Raw genomic sequence first — 24918 nt, 5'->3', positions numbered from 1 at the left:
ATTACAACATGATTGTGTGTGCACGGGTGTGTGTTGTCTTTTGGACATGTTGACTTTCCTCTTAAACAACTTTGGTTATATGCTGATTCTCTCTCTCAAACATTTGGTGACACAAGACAGTTCCTGAGCTAAGAAGTTGGTGGAGTTCTTCCCCACGTTTCTGCTCCGACGCTGTAAGCCTTGCCTTTCCTGTCATAGCTCCGACGCTGTAAGCCTTGCCTTTCCTGTCATAGCATTATGGCTTCCGAAGAAAAGGCAGAAGAACACCCATTTGCAGACATCTTTAATGAAGATGAAACTGACAGGAACTGCTTGCTGTCCAAACCGGCTTGCTTTGTTATATTTGGAAAACCCGTAAGTTATCTCTCCTAACACTTGATTATTTATTTTTAAAAATCTCAATCTTGTATTAGCATACAAGAATGGAATCCACAAAGTGTGTTTAATTATTTTAGTCCCTAATAGATTTTCATATTACTTCAACTCTGATACAATAGTTGTTTTGCATTCACAACTGTTTCTCTTCTTACACTGGGCACTAGCAAAGAAACCTCGGCTATATTAACGTTTGTTTTAATGTCATACGGAAATAACTTACAGAAACTCTGTACCATGTGATAGTTGCTGATTTGAGGTCTAAGGTTATTTCAGATTTTATTTGGATGTAAGGGTTACTTAGAAACTTGTTGTGAGGCTCTCTGGGTATATAAGCAGGGCTGTTTTACCACTAGTAGGTTCTGGGGGCGGGGTCAATGAGTATGTGAGAATCAACTTTTGTCTTCAGAACCAGAAGGGGTTGTTGTTCGATTGTTGGCATCTAGACAGCTGTAGGAAGGACTCCCTTGTGAATTTGGCTTTCAGCCACAGAGATACTCAATAGTTATAGGACAGGACTGTTCAGTTAGGGAAACTTCCAGAACAGCAGCAGCTAATAAAGATCCCATCTTTAGCTTAATTTCTGATAGGAACCATAGGACAGGTACCAAGAACTATTCCCAACAATTTTCATTATGTTTCTATAAAGGGTCACCATAGACATCATCCAGATGCAAATATTACTTTATAGAAACAGCCTTTTAGCTTTGAAATAGGAGATTCTTCAAAGGCCTCAGTTGCAAGATTTTTCCTGCTCCTAACCTTTGCTGAATGAGCCAAGGCTGCTGTCACCGCAGCTTAGGAGGCTGAGGCAGGAGGGTCACAACCTTAAAGCCCTCTCTGGCTGCAGAGCGATCTCAAGGCTAGCCTGGGAAGCTTGCTGAGGCCCCATCTCAGAATAAGGACTAACGCAGGCCCCGTGATATTGTTCAGTGGAAGGTTCTCACCTACATAGACACAATATGTCAAACCCCAGTACTGCAAAAAGAAGAAAGAAAGAAAATTATTAAACAGAAGTGACCAAAATTTCCATTTTCTTCTAGAAAGAAAATAAAATGACAAAAATCTCAATATATCTTATAAAGGTTTATAATTAAGATTATAAATTTTTGCACTATCATGGAGGCATAGCTTCCTGATTTCAGGTATAGTTTCCTAATTTCCTTAAAGGAAAACATACTTTTAAAAGTCAGGATATATAGAATATATAGGAATTAGTGGAGAAAATGAAGTTCTAAATGTATAGGGCTCCCTTCATTTTATAGGTAAATATTTATGCAATAATAACCGTCCATGGAATTCCTTAAGTTGGTTCCTCTGCTTAACCAGGAAATGAACATTTCATTGTATTTAAAATACCGTTTCTCTTTTGAAGGGGGTTGGGAAGACGACGTTAGCCCGCAATATAGCACAGGCGTGGAGATGTATCCGCGTTGAAGGTAAACTGGGTTTTTCCTCAATATTTTAGTATGTGTGATCTCAAAGACTCCTGTGAAACAGAAATGCATGACAGACACCCATCTGAGATTCCATAAATCATATTTTCTTCACTCCTCTGTCCACCGGAGGCATACCAGCTTTCTCATAGCATCAACCCAGCATGTTTGTTACGTATTTGGCTCTGCCTTCCCTCTAAGCCTCTGTTTCCATCAGAACTGTTTACATGTGTGTGAGAACATCTCCTTAGAGAATGAGAAGAGAAAGACTTGAAGCTTTTCTCCAGAGCGTTTCCCAGGACTTTATTACTTTTATTAGAAAAATAGGAAAAGGTGGGGTTTTTTTTAAAAGATTTATGTATGTATGTAAGTACACTGTCGCTGTCTTCAGACACATCAGAAGAGAGCATCGGATCTCATTACAGATGGTTGTGAGCCACCATGTGGTTGCTGGTATTTGAACTCAGGACCTCTGGAAGAGCAGTTGGTGCTCTTAACCGCTGAACCATCTCTCCAGCTCCTGTATTTTTAACTTATATATATTTTTATCTTTCTGCAACATGTAAGACAGCAGACTAATGTGAGTGTGTGTACACACAGACACACACACATGCACACGCAGAGACACAGACACACACACACATCCCTCTAATCAGTAAAGGTATGTAAGGTATTTATTTCCTAACCGAAAAGTAAGGAAAGAATAAATAGGAAACTCGTCACAGAAGACAGTGAGAAGGTGGCTCAGTCACACAAGCACACAAGCACACAAGCCGGGGAACCATCTACACATACAACAAGCCAGCTGTGGTGGCACATGCTTATGATCCTGCACTGGGTAGGCAGAGGTAGGAGGATTCCTAGAGCTCACTGGCCAGCCAGCAGCCCTTAATTGGCTAAAAAGCCCCAGGCCCTGCCTACAAGGTGGAAAGATCCTGAGAAATGAGACGTAAGACTGATCTCTACCTTCCACATTCTATGTGCTCATACATACACATGTGTGCACACATGCATACAGACAGTGCACTCACACACACTCTTGCACATACAACACTCATAAAATTAGAACCAAATCTAAGCAATATAAGAAAAGAAAAAATGACCTCACATCATTAAAAATAATTCACAGTGTTTCATATTTGCCTAACAAGTTGGTGAACCCCCAACCTCACTGAAATAGCTGCAGGCCATTGTTGGCAAGGCTGTTATGATGAAATGGGCACCCCACTTTCCATTGGTGTAACTGAGATGCCAAAGTGTTTGTACGTGTGTGGAGAACAGTCTGGTAACTCGGAGCACATTCACCTAGGACCCTGAAATGTCCCCCCTTTTAAGAAAAGATTTATTTCTCTTTTGTGTGTGAGGGTGTTTTGCCTGATGGAAGAGAGCCCCATGGAATGACGGGAGTCAGACCCCCACTCTTTAAGACTTCCTAAACACAAACTCCTTTAATTAAAAAATAAAGTCAAACAAACAGCTGGAGAGGTGGCCCGTGGAGATTTAGAGGGAAGGCAGAGCCAAGCACATGTAGTAAACATGCTGGGTTGATGCTATGAGAAAGTTGGCATTCCTCAGGTGGACAGAGGAGTGATGAAGGAAACATGATAAAGTGTATGCACCACGTGTGTGCCTGTGCCGAAGAGGCCAGAAGAGGGCTACGCTGCGTGCGGGTTCTCTACAAGGGCAGCCACTGGGCCATCTCTCCAGCTTTTTTCTTTCCTTAATTAAAAAGTTTATGTTTAAGAAGTGTTTAAGGATGAGCTCTCACCATTCCACTGGGCTTTGTTCCACCAGAGAATGGAACATTTCCTGGAATTCTCAGGGTTCTTTTTTTTTTTTTTTTTATTAAAACGTATTCATCTATGAATATGAGTGTTCTGTCATACACATATACTTCTGCAAGCCAGAAGTGGGATCAAAGAGGTGGTTGTGAGCCACCATGTGGTTGCTGGGATTTGAACTCAGGACCTCTGGCAGAAGAGCCAGTGCTCTTAACTGCTGAGCCATCCCTCCAGCCCAGCAGGGCTCTTGCTTTGACGAGGACATAAAAGGATCTCAACTGATATTACTGTATTCCTTTGTGTGACATGAGACATACAACTGTCGCTGCCACCTTCCCTTCTTTTTCTGTCTTCTGCTTCCCACACTGCACTCATCGGAGTTGGTGGAGTGGCCAGCACAAGGTCCCTGCAGAGCAGTCCGCTGCCTGCGCTGGGCAACCTTAAATGATGTAGCACGCATAGATTTGCATCGTAAATTCCCAGGTGACACCCCCACATCGATCTCTGCTATCGATTACCAAACGTTCAGAAAAATGTTTCTTAACTTAGGGATCCTCGTATGAGTTTGCACTCACACTTTGAACTCGTGTCCTAGCTTTATCAGTCTTGGAGGAGCACCTGGCTGCCGAGAGCGAAACTGGAGCCACGGTAAGCAAACGTACATTTCGAAGGTGCTGTGATAGCCCAAAAGTGTGAGTCCCAGATGGGGAGTTCACGGCAACGCTAACGCCTGTACCTGTTCCAGCTGCAGTCTCTGCTGGTGAGCGGTCACAGCGTCCCAGACGAGCTGGTCACGAAGTTGATCCTGGAGAAGATCAAGTCTCCAGAAGTTGCTCACTTCGGTATGCCGCCCTTCCTCTTCCCACAGCCCCAGCTGAGCTGAGCATCCCAGATAGATTCAAGTGCCATCTGCGGTTTGAATCCTCTAATGTCCACAGTTACTTAAAAAAAAAAAAAAGTGTTGTTTAGAGCTCTACTACACGAGGAGAGACGGCAGCAAAGGATGTCATGGCCCTTCTTGCAACGCCTCTAATTTCTACCCCTGTCACCCTGGGCAGTCAGCAGTCCGTCTCTGTGAGCTGGAACAGCTGCCTTCTGAGGGTACACATTGACAGAGCCATTCCTGATCACACAGCGTGCTCTCTGGTCACACACCTACAAAGTCTCTCCCTGCACACAAGGCTTCTGAGCAAGGGCTTTGCTTTCTCTAACTCTTCAGAATTAGAAGCCAGGGCAACTAAGGAAAAAAAAAAAAAGGGCAAAACTGGGATATTCGCAAAGGATGGGGAAGAAGCATTAACATGCCCTTGGGAGAAAGAGGTCGTCTGAAATAGATCTGTCTTTAAAGTAGCTATCTGACTGTATATACTTCTTACTAAATTCTAAAGGCTGAAACATCATTTGTTCCTTAAAGCGGGAGGGGAATCAAAAGAGAAAAAAATCTATTGAAATCTGGGGTGGTTTGAACAGGTTTGGCCCCCACAGACTCCCGAGGGTCCTTAGGGAGTGGCACTGTTAGGAGGTGTGGCCTTGTTGGAGGAAGTGCGTCACGGTGGGTGTGGCTGTGAGGTCTCTTGGGCTCAAGCTAGGTTTATTAGGCAGGCAGTTTGAATCAAGTTGTAGATCGCTCAGCTCCTCCTGTGCCGTGTTGGCCTGGTTTTCCTTCCACCATGACGATAGCATACTAAACCTCTGAACGCTGAGTCAGCCCCAATAAAATGTTTTCCCTTATAAGAGTGACTGCGGTCAAGGTGTCTCTTTATAGCAATAAAGCCCTACTTTAATTTCTACTGAGGAACTGAGACTTATTTCATTAATAAGAGACGTGTTACTTGGGTAAGCAAGTGACATAATTTAAAAATGTATTAAGGAAGTGAATATGACAGTGGTACCCAAGACACATTTAATGAAAAGACTTAGGCTTCTGGGTGGGACGCAAGCCAGTAGATGTTCAAAGCCCAAATCTTACTGCATCCCGAGCATTCTGCTATACAGAGGGTACCTGGGAGTTTCATCACTATCTATGATTTGCATAGATAGCACGTGCACGTGTTCTACTGTGCTATTCAGTACTAATCTAGGGATGGAAATAATAAATCACATAAAAGGTCATAGATCTGTTTCTAACCTGAGCTAAAAGAAATATTAGCCTGCAGCTTCTTTCCATAACTGTCTCGTCTAAAATAAACTTGTGTTTTTAAAGAATTTAGAACATGTATTATCACGGGCAGGGAGGAGCACATATGCTGTGGCACACGTATGGAGGTCAGAGAAAAACCTGAGAGAGTTGGTTCTCCCTTTAATAAATGAGTCCTGGGGAACTGAACTCAGAGGGTCATTGGTCTTGTGACAAATACCCTTACCCGCTGAGCCATCTTCCCTGACTTAGAATAAAGATGCTTCCTCTTAGCTTGATGACTTTTTAAAATCAGAAAACATTATTCATAGCTAAACTTCATGTAGTAATCCCTTTTAACTGATTAGCTTAAAATTTGTGACATAAGTTTATGAATCACACTTACTCGTAGTAGCTATGTGATAGTGCATACAATAATTTTAAGAAAGCCACGCTCTCACAGATGCCCATTCACAAACTGCCAACTTATATTGTACAGGCTACATCATCACCGAAATCCCGTCCCTCTCACAAGACAACATGACCTCTCTGAAGCAAATAGAATTGGTGCGAAATTTAGAGCTGCAACCTGATATCATAATCAATATCAAGGTAACAATGTTAATAGCTTCCCGGGATAGCAGAGCTTTGTTCTTTTCAGAGGATTTAAGTTCGAGGAATGCCTTTTGAGATTAACAAATACATTTGTTTTATTTTTAGCAGTGTTTCTGTATGGGGGCGTGGCTGTGTGGGTACAGACACTTAAGTGTTGGGGTTCAGGGGTCGCCTCACAAGCCACAGGAACACCAATCTCAGTCAGACAGGGATAGACTACTGAACATCCACCCCGGGACTGGTCAAGCGGGGTCATGATCCAGATTCGGAACTGAACCGCAACCCCGAGTTAATATCCTACAGGGCTTTTAAACCCCAAATCTACAAACATCTGGGCCAAGTTCACCAATCAGGACTGAGGGACAGAGATTTCCTTAGGGACATGTCTTTGTTGTACACTTATACCGAGCCTAGTTGTTGGGGTATTCAACTGAGGCAGGGGACTTGCCTTGTCTAGCATTAATGTCTTCACTGGCCCACCAGGATGCCAGTTACCCACGTACACGTCTCTTTCTGCCAAGTAGGCTGTCAGTTCCCGGGGAGGTCTTAGGAACTCAAACTTGACTCGACCACTACTCAAAGTCTTATTCCAAACAGTTTCAAGTGCAGGTGTCTCTCTTATGCTGGGATCCATCCCAGGGTCAGGTTATAGAGGCAAATACCTACTTTGCAAGATGGCTTCCAACTCTCAGTCCTCCTGCTTCAGTGCTAGGATTGCAGATGTTTCTTCCCACAACTGGATACTGACAATATCTTGTTGTTTGTTTCAAAGTGTCTAAGCCACTCTGATTTTAGTAGCACAGAAATCTGTAGCAAGCTCTCCAGCTAAGTTACATTTCTAATGCTTGAGTTGCTATCATAAAACATCTTCTAGGTTTTCTTTAGATTTTTGAAGTGTTTTATTTTTCTGTGTGGTAGGGGTTGTAGGAACCTGTTCTCAGATCCTCCCATCCCCCTGGAGAAGCGCTGGGATCAGCAATGGAAACTTCTGTATCCAGTGTTCAAGGCTTGGAGCAATTGAATTCAGTTTGCTTAGCAAGCACTTTAACCCATGGAACAATTCCCCAGGCCCTCTTCCAGATTTTTTTTATCCCACAGAACATTCAGAAGAGCAGAGTTTACAGTCTCACAGGGTCACTAGTGTTCACAGAGCACAGAGAGAGCACTCAGGTGTGGATGAGAAGGCCACCGTGTGCCATCGTCATCGGAGATGGTGACAGCTTCAGCCGTAGTGTCAGCTTTTCTTAGCCAGCTCGAAAGCCCACTAACCTGGGCATGCACAGGAGAGCGTGTTGAGAGGACAGTCGCTACTCCCACACTTTGGTTTGTGCTTTGGTTAGCACATGGAATAAGCCCTCTGTTTGCAGCATTTAAGGGCTAGATAACATGAGCTTTCGGGCTCCATTTCTGAACTTCATGAAATACTTTGTCCATAAAGTGATAATAAATACGGCAAATATTTATCAGTATTTTGGTAGGAGATACATAGATTTCTCCCTCATTTTCCTTCCTACTTAACCTCGCTAGGCTAAAGTAATAAAATCTCCCCGAAAGTTTGCAGATTAAACATGTTTTCTGTTCTATATTTTATTCCCTTCACTGTTCTCCTAGTCCTCTTTCTTCTACTTAGAATGTCTGATAATCTCACATGTACTAATTTCGGACAAATAAAACGACCTGGCAGGCAAATCATTTACTGAAATTTGCCATGTACTGGACTTCAATACAAAATACCATCATAGCATTGCATTTGCTCAAATTTAAAGAAAAACAATTAGATTTATCTAGTGGATAAGATGAAACAGGAAATAAAAACGTATTCAAAAATTTAAAATCAGGCAATTTTAGAAGCACACAACCTCTGTAACTCCAGCTCCAGGGGATCTGATGCCCTCTTCTGGCCTTCATGGGCAACCAGACACATATGTGGAGCACAGACACATATGTAGGCAAAACACCCACATGCATACAAATAATAATAAATAACTTTTAAAAATAAACCAAGAGAAAAAGAAAAGTTACACTTTTGTGAGCAATTCAGAAAAATAGACTTACAAAGCTTTTTGTGAGGTTCCAGTAGGGTGGGAATTCTGAGAGGTAAAGCACAGTATCTTACTAACGGATTAATTCTTCTATCGCTCTAGTGTGGCTTGATGTGAGCCTGTCTTCCTAGGAAATGCAATGTTCTAACTGATTTAATGATGCTTCTTAGTGCAGTGACTACGATTTATGCCAAAGAATCTCGGGGCAGCGACAGCACAGTGCTACGGGCTACGTGTACACCAGAGATCAGTGGGACCCAGAAATCATTGAGAGTCGAAGGAGAAAGAAGAGGGACGTCCCCAAGGAAGGGAAATCTGAAGAGGAAGAAGAGGAAGAAGAACAAGAAGAGGAGGAGGTAATGGTTCAGTGTGGTCAGCATCATGTGACATCTTTAAACTCCACGCTAATTACGTGAGAGCAAGGAAAGCAGACGCCAGAGAAAATTTAGGTTCTTTACAGTTTCTGTGGTCTGGAGGAAATAGCTGAAGATAGCTGTGTTTTCAGACTCAAGTTGTTAAATATGTTAATTACAATCAGTATAACTAATTACAAAGAACAATGGGTTTTGTCTTTACATTTTCACATGTGCACACATGTTCTTTGATCACACTCGCCCATGTGCCCCCTCCCCCACTGGTCCTCTTTCCCCTCACACAGTTACCCTGATATTTCAGGGCTGATTTTATTTTATTTTTTTAAATCCAATTCCACATATGAAAGAAAAGCTGCCAGGTTCTCCTTACTGTGTGTAGCTTATTTCACTTAGCGTGATGATGAGGTCTGGCTTTTCTTGCAAATGACATAATTTCATTCTTTATGGCAGGAAAAAAATGCCATATATATGTATACCACACACATAAACACATAAACACATAATGTCTTCTTCCTGTTTATTGATAGATGACCACGTAGACTAAACCGACAACTTGACTATTGTGAATAGTGCCGCAGCAATAGTAATCGTAATCATAACTGGGCTGGTCTAAAGAAGCTCTTGCACACTGCCTTTGACGACTTTGGCTGTATCTCCACAAGTGGCTTAGCTGGATCATGCAATAATTCACATGCTAGTTCCCAGCACCATTTGTTGAATATGCTGTCTTTTTCCAATATGTATTTCTGGCTTCTTGATAAAAACTCAAGTGTCCATAGGTATAAGATTTATGTTTCAGTCTTCAACTCCTTTGATAAATGTGTCTGTATTATGCTAACACCATGCTGTTTTTATTATTAGAGCTTTGAGCTTCGTAGGATAACTTGAGATCAGAAATGGTGAGACCTCCTTCAGTTGTTTTGTTGTTCAGGATTGTTTTAACCATCCTCTTTTTTGTTTCAGTGTGTGTGTGTGTGTGTGTGTGTGTGTGTGTGTCTGTGTGTGTGTGTGTGTGAGAGAGAGAGAGAGAGAGAAAGAGAGAGGGGGGGAGTTTGTATGTTTTCATATGAAGTTGTCCTTTTAAGATCTTTGAAGAACTAACTGTGTTGAAATTTTGATGGAGATTGTATTCAATCTGAAGATTGCTTTTGGTGGGATAGTAATTTTTACCATGTTAATCTTACCAATCCACGAAAATGGGAAATCTTTCTATCTTCTGATGTCTTCTACAATTTCTTTCTTGAAAGACTTGGAACTTTTATCATGCAAGTTGTTAATTTCCTTGATTAAGGTTGCCTTGAAATATTCTATATTACTTAAGGTTATTCGGAACAGTATTGTTTTCCTCATTTCTTTTTCAGTCTGTCATTTGTATGTAGGAAAGGTGATGTATTTTGAGTGAGTCTTGTATTCAGCTATGTTCCTGAAAGTGTTTATCAGCTGTAGGAGTTCCCTGGTAGAATTTTTAATGTCACTTATGTTTACTGTCATATCATCTTCAAGTAAAGACGCTCTGATGTTTTCCTCTCCTGTTTGTGTTCTCTTAATCTCCTCCAGCTTTCTTACCCTAGATAAGACTTCAAGTGCTGTGTTAAGTAGGTATGGAGAAACTTAATAACCTTGTCTTGTTTCTAATTTTAGTGGAATTCCCTTGAATTTCTCTCCATTTAAATTGAAGCTGGCTGTGAGTTCGCTATAAACAGCCTTAACTATGTGGAGGCCCTTGTGTTCCTAATCTCTCTGAGACTTCCTCAGGAAGGGGTGCTGGGTTTTGTCAAAGGCCTTCTCTGCATCTAATGTGGTGATCATGTGGGGTTTTTTTTCTTTCTAATTGCTTATAGAGTGTATTACATTAATTGATTTTTTTAATATTGAGCTATCCATACATTTATAAGATGAAGCCTACCTACTTGTGTTAGGGTCCAGAATTGCTGAAGAATGAAACCCCAAACTCAAATAGTATACAAAGGCAGAATGTTTATTCAGCTAAATTTCCTGTATGTAGGGGTATCCCCTAGGAAATAGAGACCTCTGGTGGACTAGCAGGCCCAGCTTTTATTTTCAGTTACAGGAATTCCAGGGAGGGGTATGTGACCTTTTACCTTGATTGGTTAGCTCTATCCCTAGGGTCTGTCTGATTCGATAATTGGGTAGGCTCTAGAGACTTCCCAGGAAGTGCTTACTCATTCTAGCTACCTATTCTCACTTCAGGCCAGAGGACAAGGTGTCCGCTGATTGGCTGACCACAGATTCCTGGATCCGGAGTCTCATTTCTGGAAAAGAGACTTAAGTTTGAATCCTGTTGTGGATCCAGCCTGGTTCTGAGCTCAGTCCCTTCACTTGACCATGGTGAACGATATTTTTGATGTGTTCTTGGTTTTGGTTTGCAAATATTTTATTGTGTATTTTTGCATCCATGTTCACAAGGGAAACTGGTCTGTAATTCTCTTTCAATTCAACTTGTTGAATCTCTGTGTGTTTTCTGTATCAGGGTCAGTGTGGCCTTATAAAACAAATCGGGAAATGCTCCTTGTGTTTTGTTTTGTGAAGTAACTTGAGTATTGGCATTAACTCTTTTTTTGAAACTCTGGTAGAATTCTGTGCTAAAACCATCTGGCCCTGACCTTTTTTGTTTGTTTGTTTGTAGATTTTTAATGACTGCTTCTATTTCAGTTGGAATTCTAGATCTAAATTGTTTACCTGATCTTAATTTCACTTTAGTAAGTGGTATCTATCAAGATAAGTATCCGTTTCTTTTGGAGTTTCCATTTTGGTGGAGTATGGGGTTATAAAGTATCTCCTCATGATTCTCTGTTTCCTCAATGCCTGTTTTATGTCCCCCTTCTATTGTTTGTGATTTTATTGTGCATTTTCTTTCCAATTTTTAGTTAGTTTGGATAAGGGTTTATCCATATTGTTGATATTCTCAAAGAATGATATTTCATTGATCTTTGTTTCTATTTTATTGATTCCAGCCTCACTCTGATCTCTCGCCTTGTTCTACAACTTCCAGGTGTGCTGCTAGGATACTTGCCTGAGGTCTCTCCTGTTTTGTTCTCATCTTTGTTTTAATGTGGGCACTTAGTGCTATGAACTTGTCTCTTAGGACTACTTTCATTGTGTCCCCAAGTTTAGGTATGATGTGTATTCATTTTCATACACTTTTCTAAGAGAGTTTTTCTTTTTATTATTATTTATCTTGACCCACTTCTCACTTGGTAGAGACTTGCTCATTGTCCATGAGCTTGTGAGCTTTCTGTTGTTTCTGTGGTTCTCAGCTTTAATCTGTGGTGGTCAGACACAGTGCAGGGAGCTATGCTAATATTCTTGTATCTGATGAGACTTGCTTTGTGTCTGCGTATGTGGTCAGCTTTTGAGAAAGTTCCATGAGGCTCAGAGAAGAATATATATTCTTTTGCGTTTGGGTGAAACATTCTGCAAATGTCTGTTAGGTCCGTTTGGCTTATGCTACCTGTTAGCGCTGGCATGTCTGTTTAGTTTTGGTCTAGATTGCCTGCCTATTGGTGAGACTCGGGTCATGAAGTCTCTCACTGTTAGTGCATGAAATGTCTGTTACCAGAAGTAATGTTCAGGTTTACCCCATCCTCACCAAAGTTCCAATGGCCAGAATTCTAACATAAACAGGGGAAAGAAATCCCAAGACTCACGGAAGACAATGCAGTCCTTCCTGAGCCTGAGGTACCAGGAACCTGGTTTCAAGTGATACTACAAAGCGTTCATAATGGTGGTATCAGAAATCAGACAAGTCGGTCAATGGCATAGAATAGAGGACCAAGATACCAACTCACAGAGCTACCCCATCTGCTTCTCTCTAAAGCTGCTGTGAACATGTGGGGAAGACATTCTGTTCAGTGAACAACGCCAGGGAGATGAGATGTGCCCAGGTGTGGGGAGAAAGCCAGCCCCCCCCCATTCTTCACTCAGAATGAGTCAGAGACCTTAATGTAAGACCCAAGGCTTAGAAACTACTAGAACGGGGACTCTCAGTCTTCCTAACGCTGTGACCCCAATACAGTTCCTCACGCTGTGGTGACTCCAACCATAAGATTATTTCCTTTGCTACCTCATAACAGCGGTTTTCTTCTTCTTCTGTATAAACGGTTCTGTAAGTATCCACGGGGCAGGGTACCTGACTCCTGGCCTGGGTGAGGGTATGGTCCACAGGCTTGGGTTTTCAGAGACTCCAATTTCAAAAGAAATGACACCTCTGCCTTCCGCTGATTGAGAACAACAGCAACAAATTGCAACAAACTGCAAGCTCTGAGGTCAATCTGAGGTCAATCTGAGGTCAATCTGATGTTCTGTTTCAGATGAAGACTTCCAGGCAGGCTCAGCCTCCAGTGGGTCTCAGGTCCACTCTGTCTCCTGCTCTCTTGCTTCTCACTACAAGATGAGACCTAACCCCTCCTTCATTAAGTAACCAGTTTCCTAAAGAGATAAATTCTGACTCTCCCTCTTGTGTTCCTCCATTTAGGCATTTATAACTGAAATGCAGATGGTGGCTGAGGTCTTTCAACACCTCGTCCAGAGGCCTGAGGATTATTTGGAGAACATTGAAATCACTGTGAAGCTTTATAAGGAGCTACTCCTCAGCGCCTTAGAGGTGAGACGATGCGGCTGAAGCGGCAGTGGTGATGTCTGCACTTCCTGTGAGCTCAAATGGTCCTTGAGAGTCTTCGCTTGATGAAAGCCCTCAGAAAAGGCTTTACTTCTTTCTTGTTTCCAAAGGTGTGCTTAGTTAGTGTGGTATGTGTATGTGTGTGTGAGTGTGTGTGTTTGAGTGTGTGTGTGTGTGCACACACGTGCGTGCGTGCGTGCTTGCACCACTTGTACTCAGAAGCCTGAGGAGGCCAGAAGAGGGATCCCTGGACTGAGGTTACAGCAGTTGTGAACCACCTTGTGGGTGCTAGGAATTGAACTCGGATTCTCTGCCACCGAGCAACCCCTCCTTTCCACCCGCCAAGACTCTCTCTCACAACCAGGTTATTTTACTCCTTCAAAGCACCTCTACCCTAAGGTAAATATGATTTTCCAAAGCTCCTGGGTTGTTTGCAGAGATGGGACTATGAACGTGGGCCGCACCAGCAAGATGAAAAGTTAAAACAGATGCTGTGTTCCAACTCAGTTTGTCAGACTGTAAAAGCCAAAATGGCCAGGGACGGTAGGAAAGGATGCCCAGTCTCTGCATTGTTCGTGAGACTTCCGAACTATACAGCCACAATACCTGCTAATATTAAAGCCTGCTTTTGGAAGTAGCTCGTTTATTTCCAGCCTATTATCAGCATCTAAGGATATAGTGGGAGAAGCTGAGTAGGTTGTGGTGAACAGGTGTGTGTGGTATTTCTGTCAGCAGTGAGCATGGGGGATACCGCACCAGGGGGTGAAAACATGTTTGTCTGTGTTCCCTCAGTGGCTGCCGTCAGTCCAGTCACTCCGGAAATTATTGAGCAAGATGGGTTTTTAAATCTAAAGATAAGTAAAAAGTCTTTAAAACAATTAACAAGATATTGTAATCTACTAATAGCAAAGGATTGTGAAATTAGTGTTGGAGCCGCAGCATGTGATCCCATGCAACTGTGAGGTTGGGATGTTCATATAATCTTGTACAGAGATAGGGAAATGTTGACTATAACGTTTAGCGGGGAAAGTGGGCGCCAGAGTTTCATATACACTATGTCATCAAATATGCAACAGCATTTTTCCCCCACAGCATAGGAAGTGGGTGGGAATCAGTAGTCATAGTCTCCTTTCAGGGAACGGACTAAAGATGTGTGTTTTTGTATCCTTCTGTTCTGTAAATTTTCTATTAAGTGCCGTGCCATCAAGTAATAAAAGGGGTAGCATGCTGCTTACCCGTTGCTGTTATGTACATGACTTAATTTCAATCATCCTTTTTCTGTGCTTTCAAAACAAAGTAGCAAAGTCATGTGCTACAAAGTGTCCCCAAAACCTTCTGTATTGGGAAGGACTTTTAAACTTTAGAGTATAGGAAAAAAAATAAGGACTGTAGCAGGAGCGGGGTGGGTGGGGGCATGGCGTCAGGTGAGCGTGGTGTGGGTGGGGGCGTGGCGTCGGATGGGGCGTGGGATGGTGGGGGTGTGGCCTAGCTCAGCCACCAAGCCCACCAACTGTGCAAATCCCCAGCACCTCAAACAAGGCTCTGGTAGGCAGGCTAGCTCTGCCTTTGAGAAGATTTGTTGAATGCTTTAAATGACCACATTGTAACCTGAATAAAATGCACGAATTAGCTCTTAAGACTTCCTCACAGTACATGAAGATTCTCCCCATTGTATTCAATTTGCCTTTTGATTTTCTCCAGGAGGTAATGGCTGAGCATAACCCCCAGTATCTCATTGAGCTAGATGGGAATAAGTCGCCAGAGGAGCTCTTTACGGTGAGTGTGCTGTGTGGCACAGATGTTTCTCGCTGGTGAGAAATTCTAAAACGTTTCCAGGTGGTGGTTGCTTTATTTCTAGTGTATTACCATTAACTTTTGTTTCAACACTTTAAAATTCCCGGTTGGATTTGCTCATGTCTAAGGAAAAACAACATTTGGATTTAAATGTTCTCTGTGACTACCGTGCCTCCAAGGACAGTAAAAGCAAATGGTACACACAACAGGATGCTCACATCTGAAGTCATTAAGGGTCTGTAGCTTAGAACTGGAACAGCTGCTACCTTACACCCACTGTGATGGCCAAAGTGTTTTGTTGTGAATGAGATTCTAGGTCCAATACCTAGTGCCACAAATTAATAGCACAAAACACAATAACTGTTTTTTTAAGCCCACACACATCTGGTATAATAGTGAACTCCGGGAACTATGTGGAAAAGAACCTGATGACCCCATCAGTCCCTCCCCTTATGTATGAGCCAGTGTGTGGAGGGAAATAAAGACACAAGTGGAAGTTTGCATTACAGTCAGAGAAATATAAGGCATTCCCGGAGCGTGCGATAGGACAGCACCTGATACTCATCTGGGTGGATCCCACTTAGCAATGAGTAAGGATTAGACCTTGAAGGCTTGATGCAGGAGTGGGTGGGAAAGAGTCCATACAAATACGCAAGGATTGAGAAAGAACAGAGGGAGCTGCAAGAACTGAACTTAGGGCTTAGCCCAGGATGCTGTGGGAAGTGTGGGGGCAGTCCCAGAGTTCTAAAGAAGAGTTCAGATCTCCCCATGAGGGAACAGGAGAAAGCCAGTGAAAGGTTTGAAGCCAGGAAAGAAAGAAAATCCTCTCAGACTGCTATGTGACGGACTAGTAAAGGAGACACAAACTGGTGGTAGGTTAGCTGCTACCCGTGGCTCTCATGGTCAATCCAGATGGTGACCTAACCCACACTGGTTATGAGCAGGATTGTGCAGAAGAGGCAGTGTGAGGAATGCCTCAGAGTGTACCTGGTGGGACCCAGTCTGCAGCTTAGCGAGGGAACGAAGGGGAAGAATGAAGGCAAGGGCTTAGCTCACAGGTGGTACGGTGATCAGATACCAGTGGTGGGGCCAGACCAGAGACAAGCTTTCACTGGGACATGTGCCTAAAAGGCTACAGAGCTCTCTCTCCTCTTTGCCAAAGCCAGTGGCCATGTTCAGTCTTCATCTAACTGAATCTAATAACAACATCTGCCACAGCTGTTCATTCCTCTCCCCTGACCTCCTCTTCCCGGGGCCTCAAGAGCCCCACCCACCACTGTGGCTCCATTGCTTCTCCCTGGAGAAGATTACAAAGATCTAATGACTAGGGGTGGAGAGAAGTGGGTTGGCTCCCTGTGAGCTCTTCTATGCCCCACCCCTCCTTCCTTCCCCCTTAGGAGACTTCATCAGCTTCGAATACCTTCTCAAAACTGCATAACTTAAAATCTCTGTACTGCCCCGGATCTTTCCCCAGCATCATATACAAGTACACTTAGCTTCCTCTGAAAAATTCAGCGGCTGCATGTCCAATTAGCCACTGCCCAGCTCAGATTAAAATGTGCACGACACCACTCCACAATCGCCACCTCCACCATGTGCTTCTCTCTGGGTTTTCCTCTTTCAGTGTCAACTCTATCCCACAGACTCCGCCCTTCTCTATGGTTCTCTTACCCACATCCGGTCCATTGGAAAAGTGCGCCTGCTGAGACTTGCCCGGTGTTCTGGCCCCAGTACTGGCACTCCAGAGCATTCCGTTTCTCAAAACAAGTGTCATGGAGAAACTAAGCATTAAGGGTCTAAGGAAGCAAACGCTCCCTGAAATGAACTAAGCTGTTGACTAGGAAACCAGCCGAGGTTGAACTGTGAGCGCTAATCCAGGCTACCACAGGCTCCCTGCTTTAGGCTGTCTCACTGTCTCGTTTCACCCACTTTTGGTATTAGTTTGGGTCTTTATTACCCCCTATTGTCCCTCATTGTGCCTACATTCATTTCCTAGAGATGCCACACCTGAGGTGACTGGAAAGGACAGGAATTATTCTCTCACAGATGTGGAAATTCAGATCAAGGTCCCAGCAGGGTTGTTCACCATCCAGAGTGTCTGCATGAGCCCATTCTCACATCCTCTGGGTTTGGAGGCTTGCCATTTTATGGTCCATAACGGCATAAACTCCAACACCTGCCTCTGCCAACACTGGGCTCTTATTCATCTACCTAAAGAGGTCCAGGAACAGAGGACAGAGTGACACAGGTTGGAATCTGTCCTCTAAAAATATCTCAAAGACCGAACTCTAGACTGTGGCTGTGGCCTGATTTGAACATGAAGTCTTTGTTATTCCAGTTAGGATAAGGTCGTAGTCTGATGAAGAGTATGGCCTCAGTGAGAGAGGCAGGAGACAGCAGTGTGACATCAGAGGGAGAGAGCTCAACCATGGACTGCAGTGTGACATCAGAGGGAGAGAGCTCAGCCATTCACTGCAGTGTGACATCAGAGGGAGAGAGCTCAGCCATTCACTGCCGTGTGACATCAGAGGGAGGGAGCTCAGCCATTCACTGCAGTGTGACATCAGAGGGAGAGAGCTCAGCCATTCACTGCAGTGTGACATCAGAGGGAGGGAGCTCAGCCATGGACTGAGATGCATGAAACTTGGCCTCAGAAGACCAACATTATTCATATATATATATATGTATATATATATAATATATACAATATATGTTTATACTTTTGTATAAACACATATTATATAATATATAATAAAGTTAATATACTTAAATAACATATACATGTGCTTATATATATATTATATTAATAGATAATATGTAACTATATATAATCATGTAATATATAATATATAATACTTATAATTATATAATATTGTATTATATACTATATATGTTGTATGTTATAGTATATATTAGTATATTATACATTTATATATTATAAATATGCTATATTTTATAAATTTTATTATGTACAATTTTACAAATGTATATTATATAGTTTATATATTTCCATATAATATATATATTAAGGAAACACCAAAGATCTGCAGCAATGTGCAGAACCCAGGAAAGACTGGGAGTAGATCCCACACACGGTCTCTGAAGAAGCATGATCCCAGGACTTTTATATAACGTTTGCCATGCCCAAGTGCCGACTAATGCAAATGTTTGCTCTTTACATTCAGACGGTTGTAGAGCGGCTGAAGTACTTGAACGTGAGACGGGCAGCCATCATCACCAAGCTTCAGAGTTCGGAAGAGGAAATTACTGACATAGTGGATACGGTAAGCTCGCCCGACTGCCAGACGCATGCTCTCCACAAAGATGTACCTCGGAGTGGAGACATGGTGCAGCGGCTAAGAGCACTGTCTGCTAGGAAGAAGCTACAGTCTGGGCACAGTGTTATTTGTGACATTAACTCCAACAAAACAAAGATGTGCGAACAACCGACAAACGTAGTTAGCTTGAGGGTATGATGCATTCTGGGAAGGCTAGCTTAGCCTATAAGCATAGGGAATTTAATATAGTGGAATTGTAAAAAATACAAAAATTCAAATAGGCCAATAACAGTCGCAGAAGTCACCCAGCGGTCACAGCAGGTCATTGCTGGTGGAATCCGGTACAACAGAAGGAAACAGAAGGGAGGTGGGCAGAGTCTGGAGAAACAGTATGAGAGCTTTAGTCGGTGCTTTGCTTTGATGCCCGGAATTCTGAAGTGTTCATCAGAACGGTTTATCTTCATGATCCAAAATGAAATTGTATAGCCAATGGATTCTGAGAGCCTTGTGGGGCTGGAGAGACAGTTCAGTTGTCACTGGTGGGTCCATCTGTAACTCCATTTCCAGGCAATCTGACCCCCTTTCTGCCTGACTCAGGCAGCACGTGTGACCCTCATTCCCCCTGGGGCTCATCCACGAGGGAAAAAGAAGCAGAGAGAGAGAGAGAGAGAGAGAGAGAGAGAGAGAGAGAGAGAGAGAGAGAGAGAGAGAGAGAGAGATGGGGGTCAGAAAGTTTTGTGAGTACATAGAAGACACATAAGAAACCCAGCCACAGGGAGGCAGGCCAACTTTACTTGGAGGCTTACATAACTTGGGTGACAAGGGACAGGGACATGCAGGATGGGCGAAGGTCACTGGCTGAAGGCTTAGGGACTGGAATGCCTCATTAGCACAGGGAAGCATTTCAGGAATCCCAGGTGCCAGCCAAATGTGTTCTTATCAGGAGAAAGGAAGTTGATCCTGTAATCTAACTGAGGTCATGTGACACTATTTAGGTAGAGGCATACGTGCAAGCGTGTGTGTGTGTGTGTGTGTGTGTGTGTGTGTGTGTGTGTGTGTAGGAGGGCATGTTGAACTCTCCAGATAAAGTCAGAGATGGGGACGCCCTGCCAGTGAAGGGAGTTTCCATATCATACTGAGCCCCACACAGCTATCTAGACAATGGTAGACTTTGACCTAAATTAGCAGAGTTTTTCCACATCAGGTGCACATATAGACATCCAGGGAAACACACACATAAAATAAAAATGACTCCTCAAAAAAAATGAGAGCCTTTGCTTTAACGTCAGGTAAACGTACTGTATGAAGCTACTTTGGCTCAAGTTGATATACAACTTTCAGTGTGTTTTAGAAGACTCTAAATGGAAGCTTTTCAACAAGACACTGATGCCCAGAGAATCACTGCAGTGGGCTAAGTCTTTGAAACATATGAATGCCCAGACTCCTTTAAACAGAACTTCTGGGGTAGTACTGACTAAAGCCAAACACAGCAGAATGCAGCATCAGAAGCTGCATAACAAAACCACCTAGAACTTTCGCACACCAAAGACACCGTCAACCGAGTGAGAAAGTAACCCACATGGTAAACAGAGGCTACTATCTACAAATCACCGGAATGTATGAAGAATGCTCCGATACCCAACAAGGAAGAAACCGTTCATAAGTGTGGCAGGGAACTGAACAGACATCCCTCTGGAGCAAACATAACTAGTCAATGAGAACACAGAAAGGGGCTAGAGAAATGGCTAAAAGCCTCACTGCCCTTCCAGAGGACCTGGGTTCAATTCCTAATACCCAAAGACTGCTCACCATCATTAGTAACTCCAGCCCAAGGGACCCCTCCCTCCAGCATGCTCAGTCCCTCCCCCACCCCCATGCTCTCTCACATGCCTACACATAACTTAAAATAATAAAAGTTAATAATTCTAAGGGAACATATAAACATGTTCAGCATGACTGATCATGGGGAAATGGTAATAATCAGAATGCAGTGAGGTCCTGCCTCATACTCAGAGGTACATGTCCAAAAACCAGGAAGCGAAGTGTTAGTGAGCATGGGAGACATAACTTTCACACTGTTGCTTGGGATACTGGATGGTCTCAGATTAGGGTTCAAGAAACACACTGGGAGATTATGGAGATGTAAAGGGTTTATTGCAAGAGTTACTAGTGCACAGACAGACAGACAGATAGGAAAAAGTACAGTATGGGCTCTGGAGTCAATTCAGGCTCCATTGCCAGAGACAGACAGCATGGGGGTGGGGGAAGGGTCTGAAGAGAGTAAATCAGAGGGGTCTCTTCTTAGATCTTTTGAGAATAGGGAAGATGTCACAGCACATCCCTAGGAAGGAGGCAGAGAAGGGGGGCAGGGAGCAAAATGTGTGACCGATGCACTTTGATAAAACCCAGGTCCCCCAGGTGAGAGAGGCCCCCCAGGTGGACCTCTGCCAGGGACTCGGCAACAACACGTCATAGCGTGCCCACAGCTGCTGTGAAGGGGAAGGTGCCATGGCGGTGTGACCTGAGCAGGCACCGAACACTCACATAGTTATCACAAGAAAAATGGCACATGGACTGTAAAGGAAGCAAGCAGTTCCTCAAGAGTTTAAGCTACGAGTCATCAGAGAATCCAGGATTTTACTTTTGGCATTCCTTCCAGAAACGTAGACAGTCATAAAAGTTCCTAAGACCCATCTTACTGAAACCAACCAACCAAACAAAAAACACTCAGATGTATTGACTAAGAGTCTGGTTTATTTTAAAACTTTGTCAGTAAGACATTTTCAGATTCTGATTTTTGAAGTAAATGATAGAAAAATTTCCTGCTACATTTATCACCACATGAGAGAAGATTATCTGTAAGATTTAATAAGATTTTCTTAAAGAGCTGAAAACTGGACAAGAGAGATTGCTAAGTGATAAAGGTACTTGGCATGGAACCTGACAGTGTGAGTTTAAAATCTGAAACCCATGGTGAAAGGAGAGGACTAAAGTTGTCAAGTCATTCTCTACATGACATAGGCATGAACACATGCAGGAGCACACACACACACACACTCTCTCTCTCTCTCTCTCTCTCTCTCTCTCTCTCTGTCTCACATACACCACACACACACACACACTCACATACACCACATACACACACACACCACAGATTTTAAAGAAATGAAACTAACTTTGTCTTAGTTGGGGGTTCCATTGCTGTGAACAGACACCATGACCAAGACAAGTCTTATAAGGACAACATTTAATTGTGACTGGCTCACAGGTTCAGAGGTTCAGTCCATTATCACCAAGGCAGGAGCATGGCTGTGTCCAGGCAGGCATGGTGCAGGAGGAGCTGAGAGTTCTACATCTTCATACAAAGAAAGCCAAGGAGCATTTTTGGCTCCCATGTGGTTAGGAGGAAGGTCTCATTTTTCATGCCCACAGTGATGCACCTACTCCAAGACCACACTACTCCAACAAGGCCACACCTCCAAATAGTGCCACTCCCTGGGATAAGCATATTCAAACCACCATATTTTACTCCCTGGCCCTTATAGGCTTGTTCAAACACATGAGTCTATGGGGGCCATACCTAAACATAGCATAATAAAAAATACATTTAGTCCAACTTCCAAAGCCCCCATAGTTTATAGCAGTCTCAACACTGTTAAAAGTCCAAAGGTCAAGGTCTCTTCTGAGGTTTATCCAATCACTTAACTGTAATCCTCAAAATAAAATAGGAAAACAGCTGGGCAAACTCCAAACTTTGCACCTCCATGTCTGATACCAAGGCACTCTTCAGCTATCCAACTTCTTTTTCATCTTTGTTGACTGCAACAAACTTCTTTCTCCTGAGCTGGTTCCTGTCATCAGCTTTCCTCAGCAGATGGCCCATGGCACCGGCATCTCGAACATCTTGGGGTCTCCAAGGCATCTTCAGTGTCACAGCTTCTTGTTTCAATTTCTGGGATCCACACATGTCTGGGATCCTCCTAAGGGCTGGCATCACTTTTCCAGCTCTGCCCTCTGTAGCACTTAAAGCTCAGGTGGATCCACTCCACTGCTGCTGGGGTCTCCATTGCAAGTAGGCTTCACCAATGCCTGTCATGGGCTCTCTTCATGATGTCAAACCTCAACGTATTTGTATGACCCCTTCAGTCCTGGGCCATCAAATACAACTGAGACTGCACCTTGGTCTTCCATGGTCTCTCACAGTGCCAGGCCTCAGCTGCTCTCCATGACCTCTTCATGTCTTCAAAGCCAGTACCACCTGATTGATTCTTACACATTACCAAGTCCAGCTGAAACCTGAGGTCCAACCTTGGTTACCTCTAGAACACAGCTTCTATGTGCTCTCAGTGATGCTGTCTCTTCTTAATCACTGCTTATTTCTTAGCTCCAGCTGACCAGCATCAATCATCCCAGTAGTCCCTTCTAATCTTGACTCTAAAGCCAGAGCCGCATGGCTGAAACTGCTGAGTTCTGCTGCTTGCTGGGGCTGAAACATGGTCCCCTTGTTCTACTACATTATCACCTAAGCTTTTCTCTACTTAGAACTTTCTCTGTACCAGACTGGTTTTGAACTCAGAGATCTGCTTGCCTCTGTCTCCTGGGATTAAGGGGTATACCATCATGCCTGAACTTGCTTTAAAGTTCCATTTCATTAATCTGTTATCTCTTAGAACATAAGATTCAGTTCCCTTCATTATTTGAACCATAAATTTTATATTTTTCCTTTCTCAATTTGCTCCATTTCTTTAAAATACTCACCATAAGAGTGAACTTTAATAACCACATAACATAATTTATACCAACCTTTTATGAAACTTCCTTTGTCAAAGCAACTAATCTAAATCTCTTCACCTTAGTCTTAGGCAGACTCTTTGAACAATGTAAAAAGCAGCCATGTTCTTCACCAAAATATCACAAAACAGTCTCTAGGCCATATAATAAAATTCTTATCCACTGAAACATCTTGCTCCAGGTCTACACAGTTCAAATCACTGTCAGAACCAATGTTTTCCATATTCCTACTAGGATGGTACATTAAGACTCACTTAAACCATTCCCAAACCCAAAATCCCCAAATCCGAATTCTTCCAAACAAAAGGGTCATCACAGGTTATATACCTGACTTCTGGTACCAACTTCTGTCTGAGGGTTTCCATTGCTGTGAACAGATACCATGACCAAAGCAACTCTTATGAGGAACAACTTTAATTGGGGCTGGCTTATAGGCTCAGAGGATCAGTCCATTATCATCAAGGCAGGAGCATGGCAGCATCCAGGCAGGTATGGCACTGGAGGAGCTGAGAGTTCTACATCTTCATCCAAAGGAAGCCAGGAGCAGGCTGGCTCCCCTGTGGTTAGAAGGAGGATTTCATTGCATAGGCCATAGGTACACACTTCCTCCCACAAAGCCACACCTACTCCAACAAGGCCACACCTAATAGTGCCACTCCCTGGGCCAAACATATTCAAATCACCACACACCCCCAAGCCAAAATGCATGTTGCAAACGGTTTCTTAAATAGTAAAGTGCTATCAAATAAAGGTAGATATTTGGTAACACTGATTTCTTCAGAGCTTAGGTTCGTGTTCCTAAGAATAGCGTTTGCGGTTCACAGGAAGAGCTATTCCGTACAGTGGCGTCTTATAAACTCATTGCGCCAAGGTATAGATGGCACCGAAGCAAGTGGGCACGTTCTTGTCCAGTGGCCTTAAAGGATGGGAACATTTATTCAGGAGCAGCAGACTTTTCTGTGAGGTCAGTAAGCTTTCCAAAGCCTACACTTTAAAGCTGCCAGTGGTATTTTGCAATTATTTATTCTCACGGTGTGGTTTTAAGTTTTCTAGGGAAAATGTACTGCCTTTCTTCTGAAGAAACATTAAAACTGTTCTCACTGAACCCCCGTTCCTTCCTGCTGCCACCTATGCCGCTGCCCCCGTGCAAAGTCTTTTTGTTTGGACCTGAGCACGTCGGAAAAACGACACTGGCCAACCTGATTGCAGAACACTTCAAAGCAAAGGTAACGATTGTAGAGGCCTGGTTTTAATCTGTAGAAGTTTAGTTGTCTCAACTTTATACGGGGCACTGGGGTTGGTGTGGGGGAGGCATCCCCGGGATTGACAGAGGGAGCCTCAGGAAGATGGGGGGGGGGAGACAGGGACAATCTTGCCCTCCAGACACATCCATATCAGGATACACCCACAGTTTTTACAAGCCCCCAAGTCTTTTGCAAGTTCTAGCCAAACCCAAAAGCACTAACAGGGGTTAGGGAAGAAGTGGAGAGTAAAAGATAAAATACAAAGAAGCAATGAAACAAAATTTTGTTTTTTTTTTTTTTTTTTTTTGTAAAAATAAACAAGGTAAAAAAGCAAAAACAAAAAACCTCTTAGCCTATGGGAAAGAAGGGGAAGCAGTAGATTTAAAATGAAAACATCAGAAACCAGAGATGTAAAAGGGGGCAAGTGCCAGTA

General features: G+C 43.2%; 1 protein-coding gene across 1 annotated transcript in view; it reads left to right on the top strand.

Annotated features, from left to right (window-relative positions):
• Positions 1-237: 237 nt before the first annotated feature.
• The window catches only part of AK9 (adenylate kinase 9), a gene marked incomplete at both ends in the record, with an annotated part of 106867 nt that continues 82186 nt past the window's right edge, over positions 238-24918 (top strand). Inside the window, 11 exons of the mRNA XM_080938205.1 lie at positions 238-354; positions 1751-1814; positions 4188-4240; positions 4338-4434; positions 6208-6320; positions 8536-8721; positions 13235-13363; positions 15080-15154; positions 18358-18456; positions 24066-24205; positions 24287-24467. Of these exons, the coding sequence (XP_080794331.1) occupies positions 238-354; positions 1751-1814; positions 4188-4240; positions 4338-4434; positions 6208-6320; positions 8536-8721; positions 13235-13363; positions 15080-15154; positions 18358-18456; positions 24066-24205; positions 24287-24467 (1254 nt within the window). The remainder of the gene's footprint in view (positions 355-1750; positions 1815-4187; positions 4241-4337; positions 4435-6207; positions 6321-8535; positions 8722-13234; positions 13364-15079; positions 15155-18357; positions 18457-24065; positions 24206-24286; positions 24468-24918) is intronic.

Source organism: Micromys minutus (genome assembly GCF_963924665.1).
Source record: "Micromys minutus genome assembly, chromosome: 25".
Taxonomy (NCBI): domain Eukaryota; kingdom Metazoa; phylum Chordata; class Mammalia; order Rodentia; family Muridae; genus Micromys; species Micromys minutus.
The sequence above is the reverse complement of the archived record's forward strand: the minus strand, read 5'-3'. Positions and strand labels throughout refer to the sequence as shown.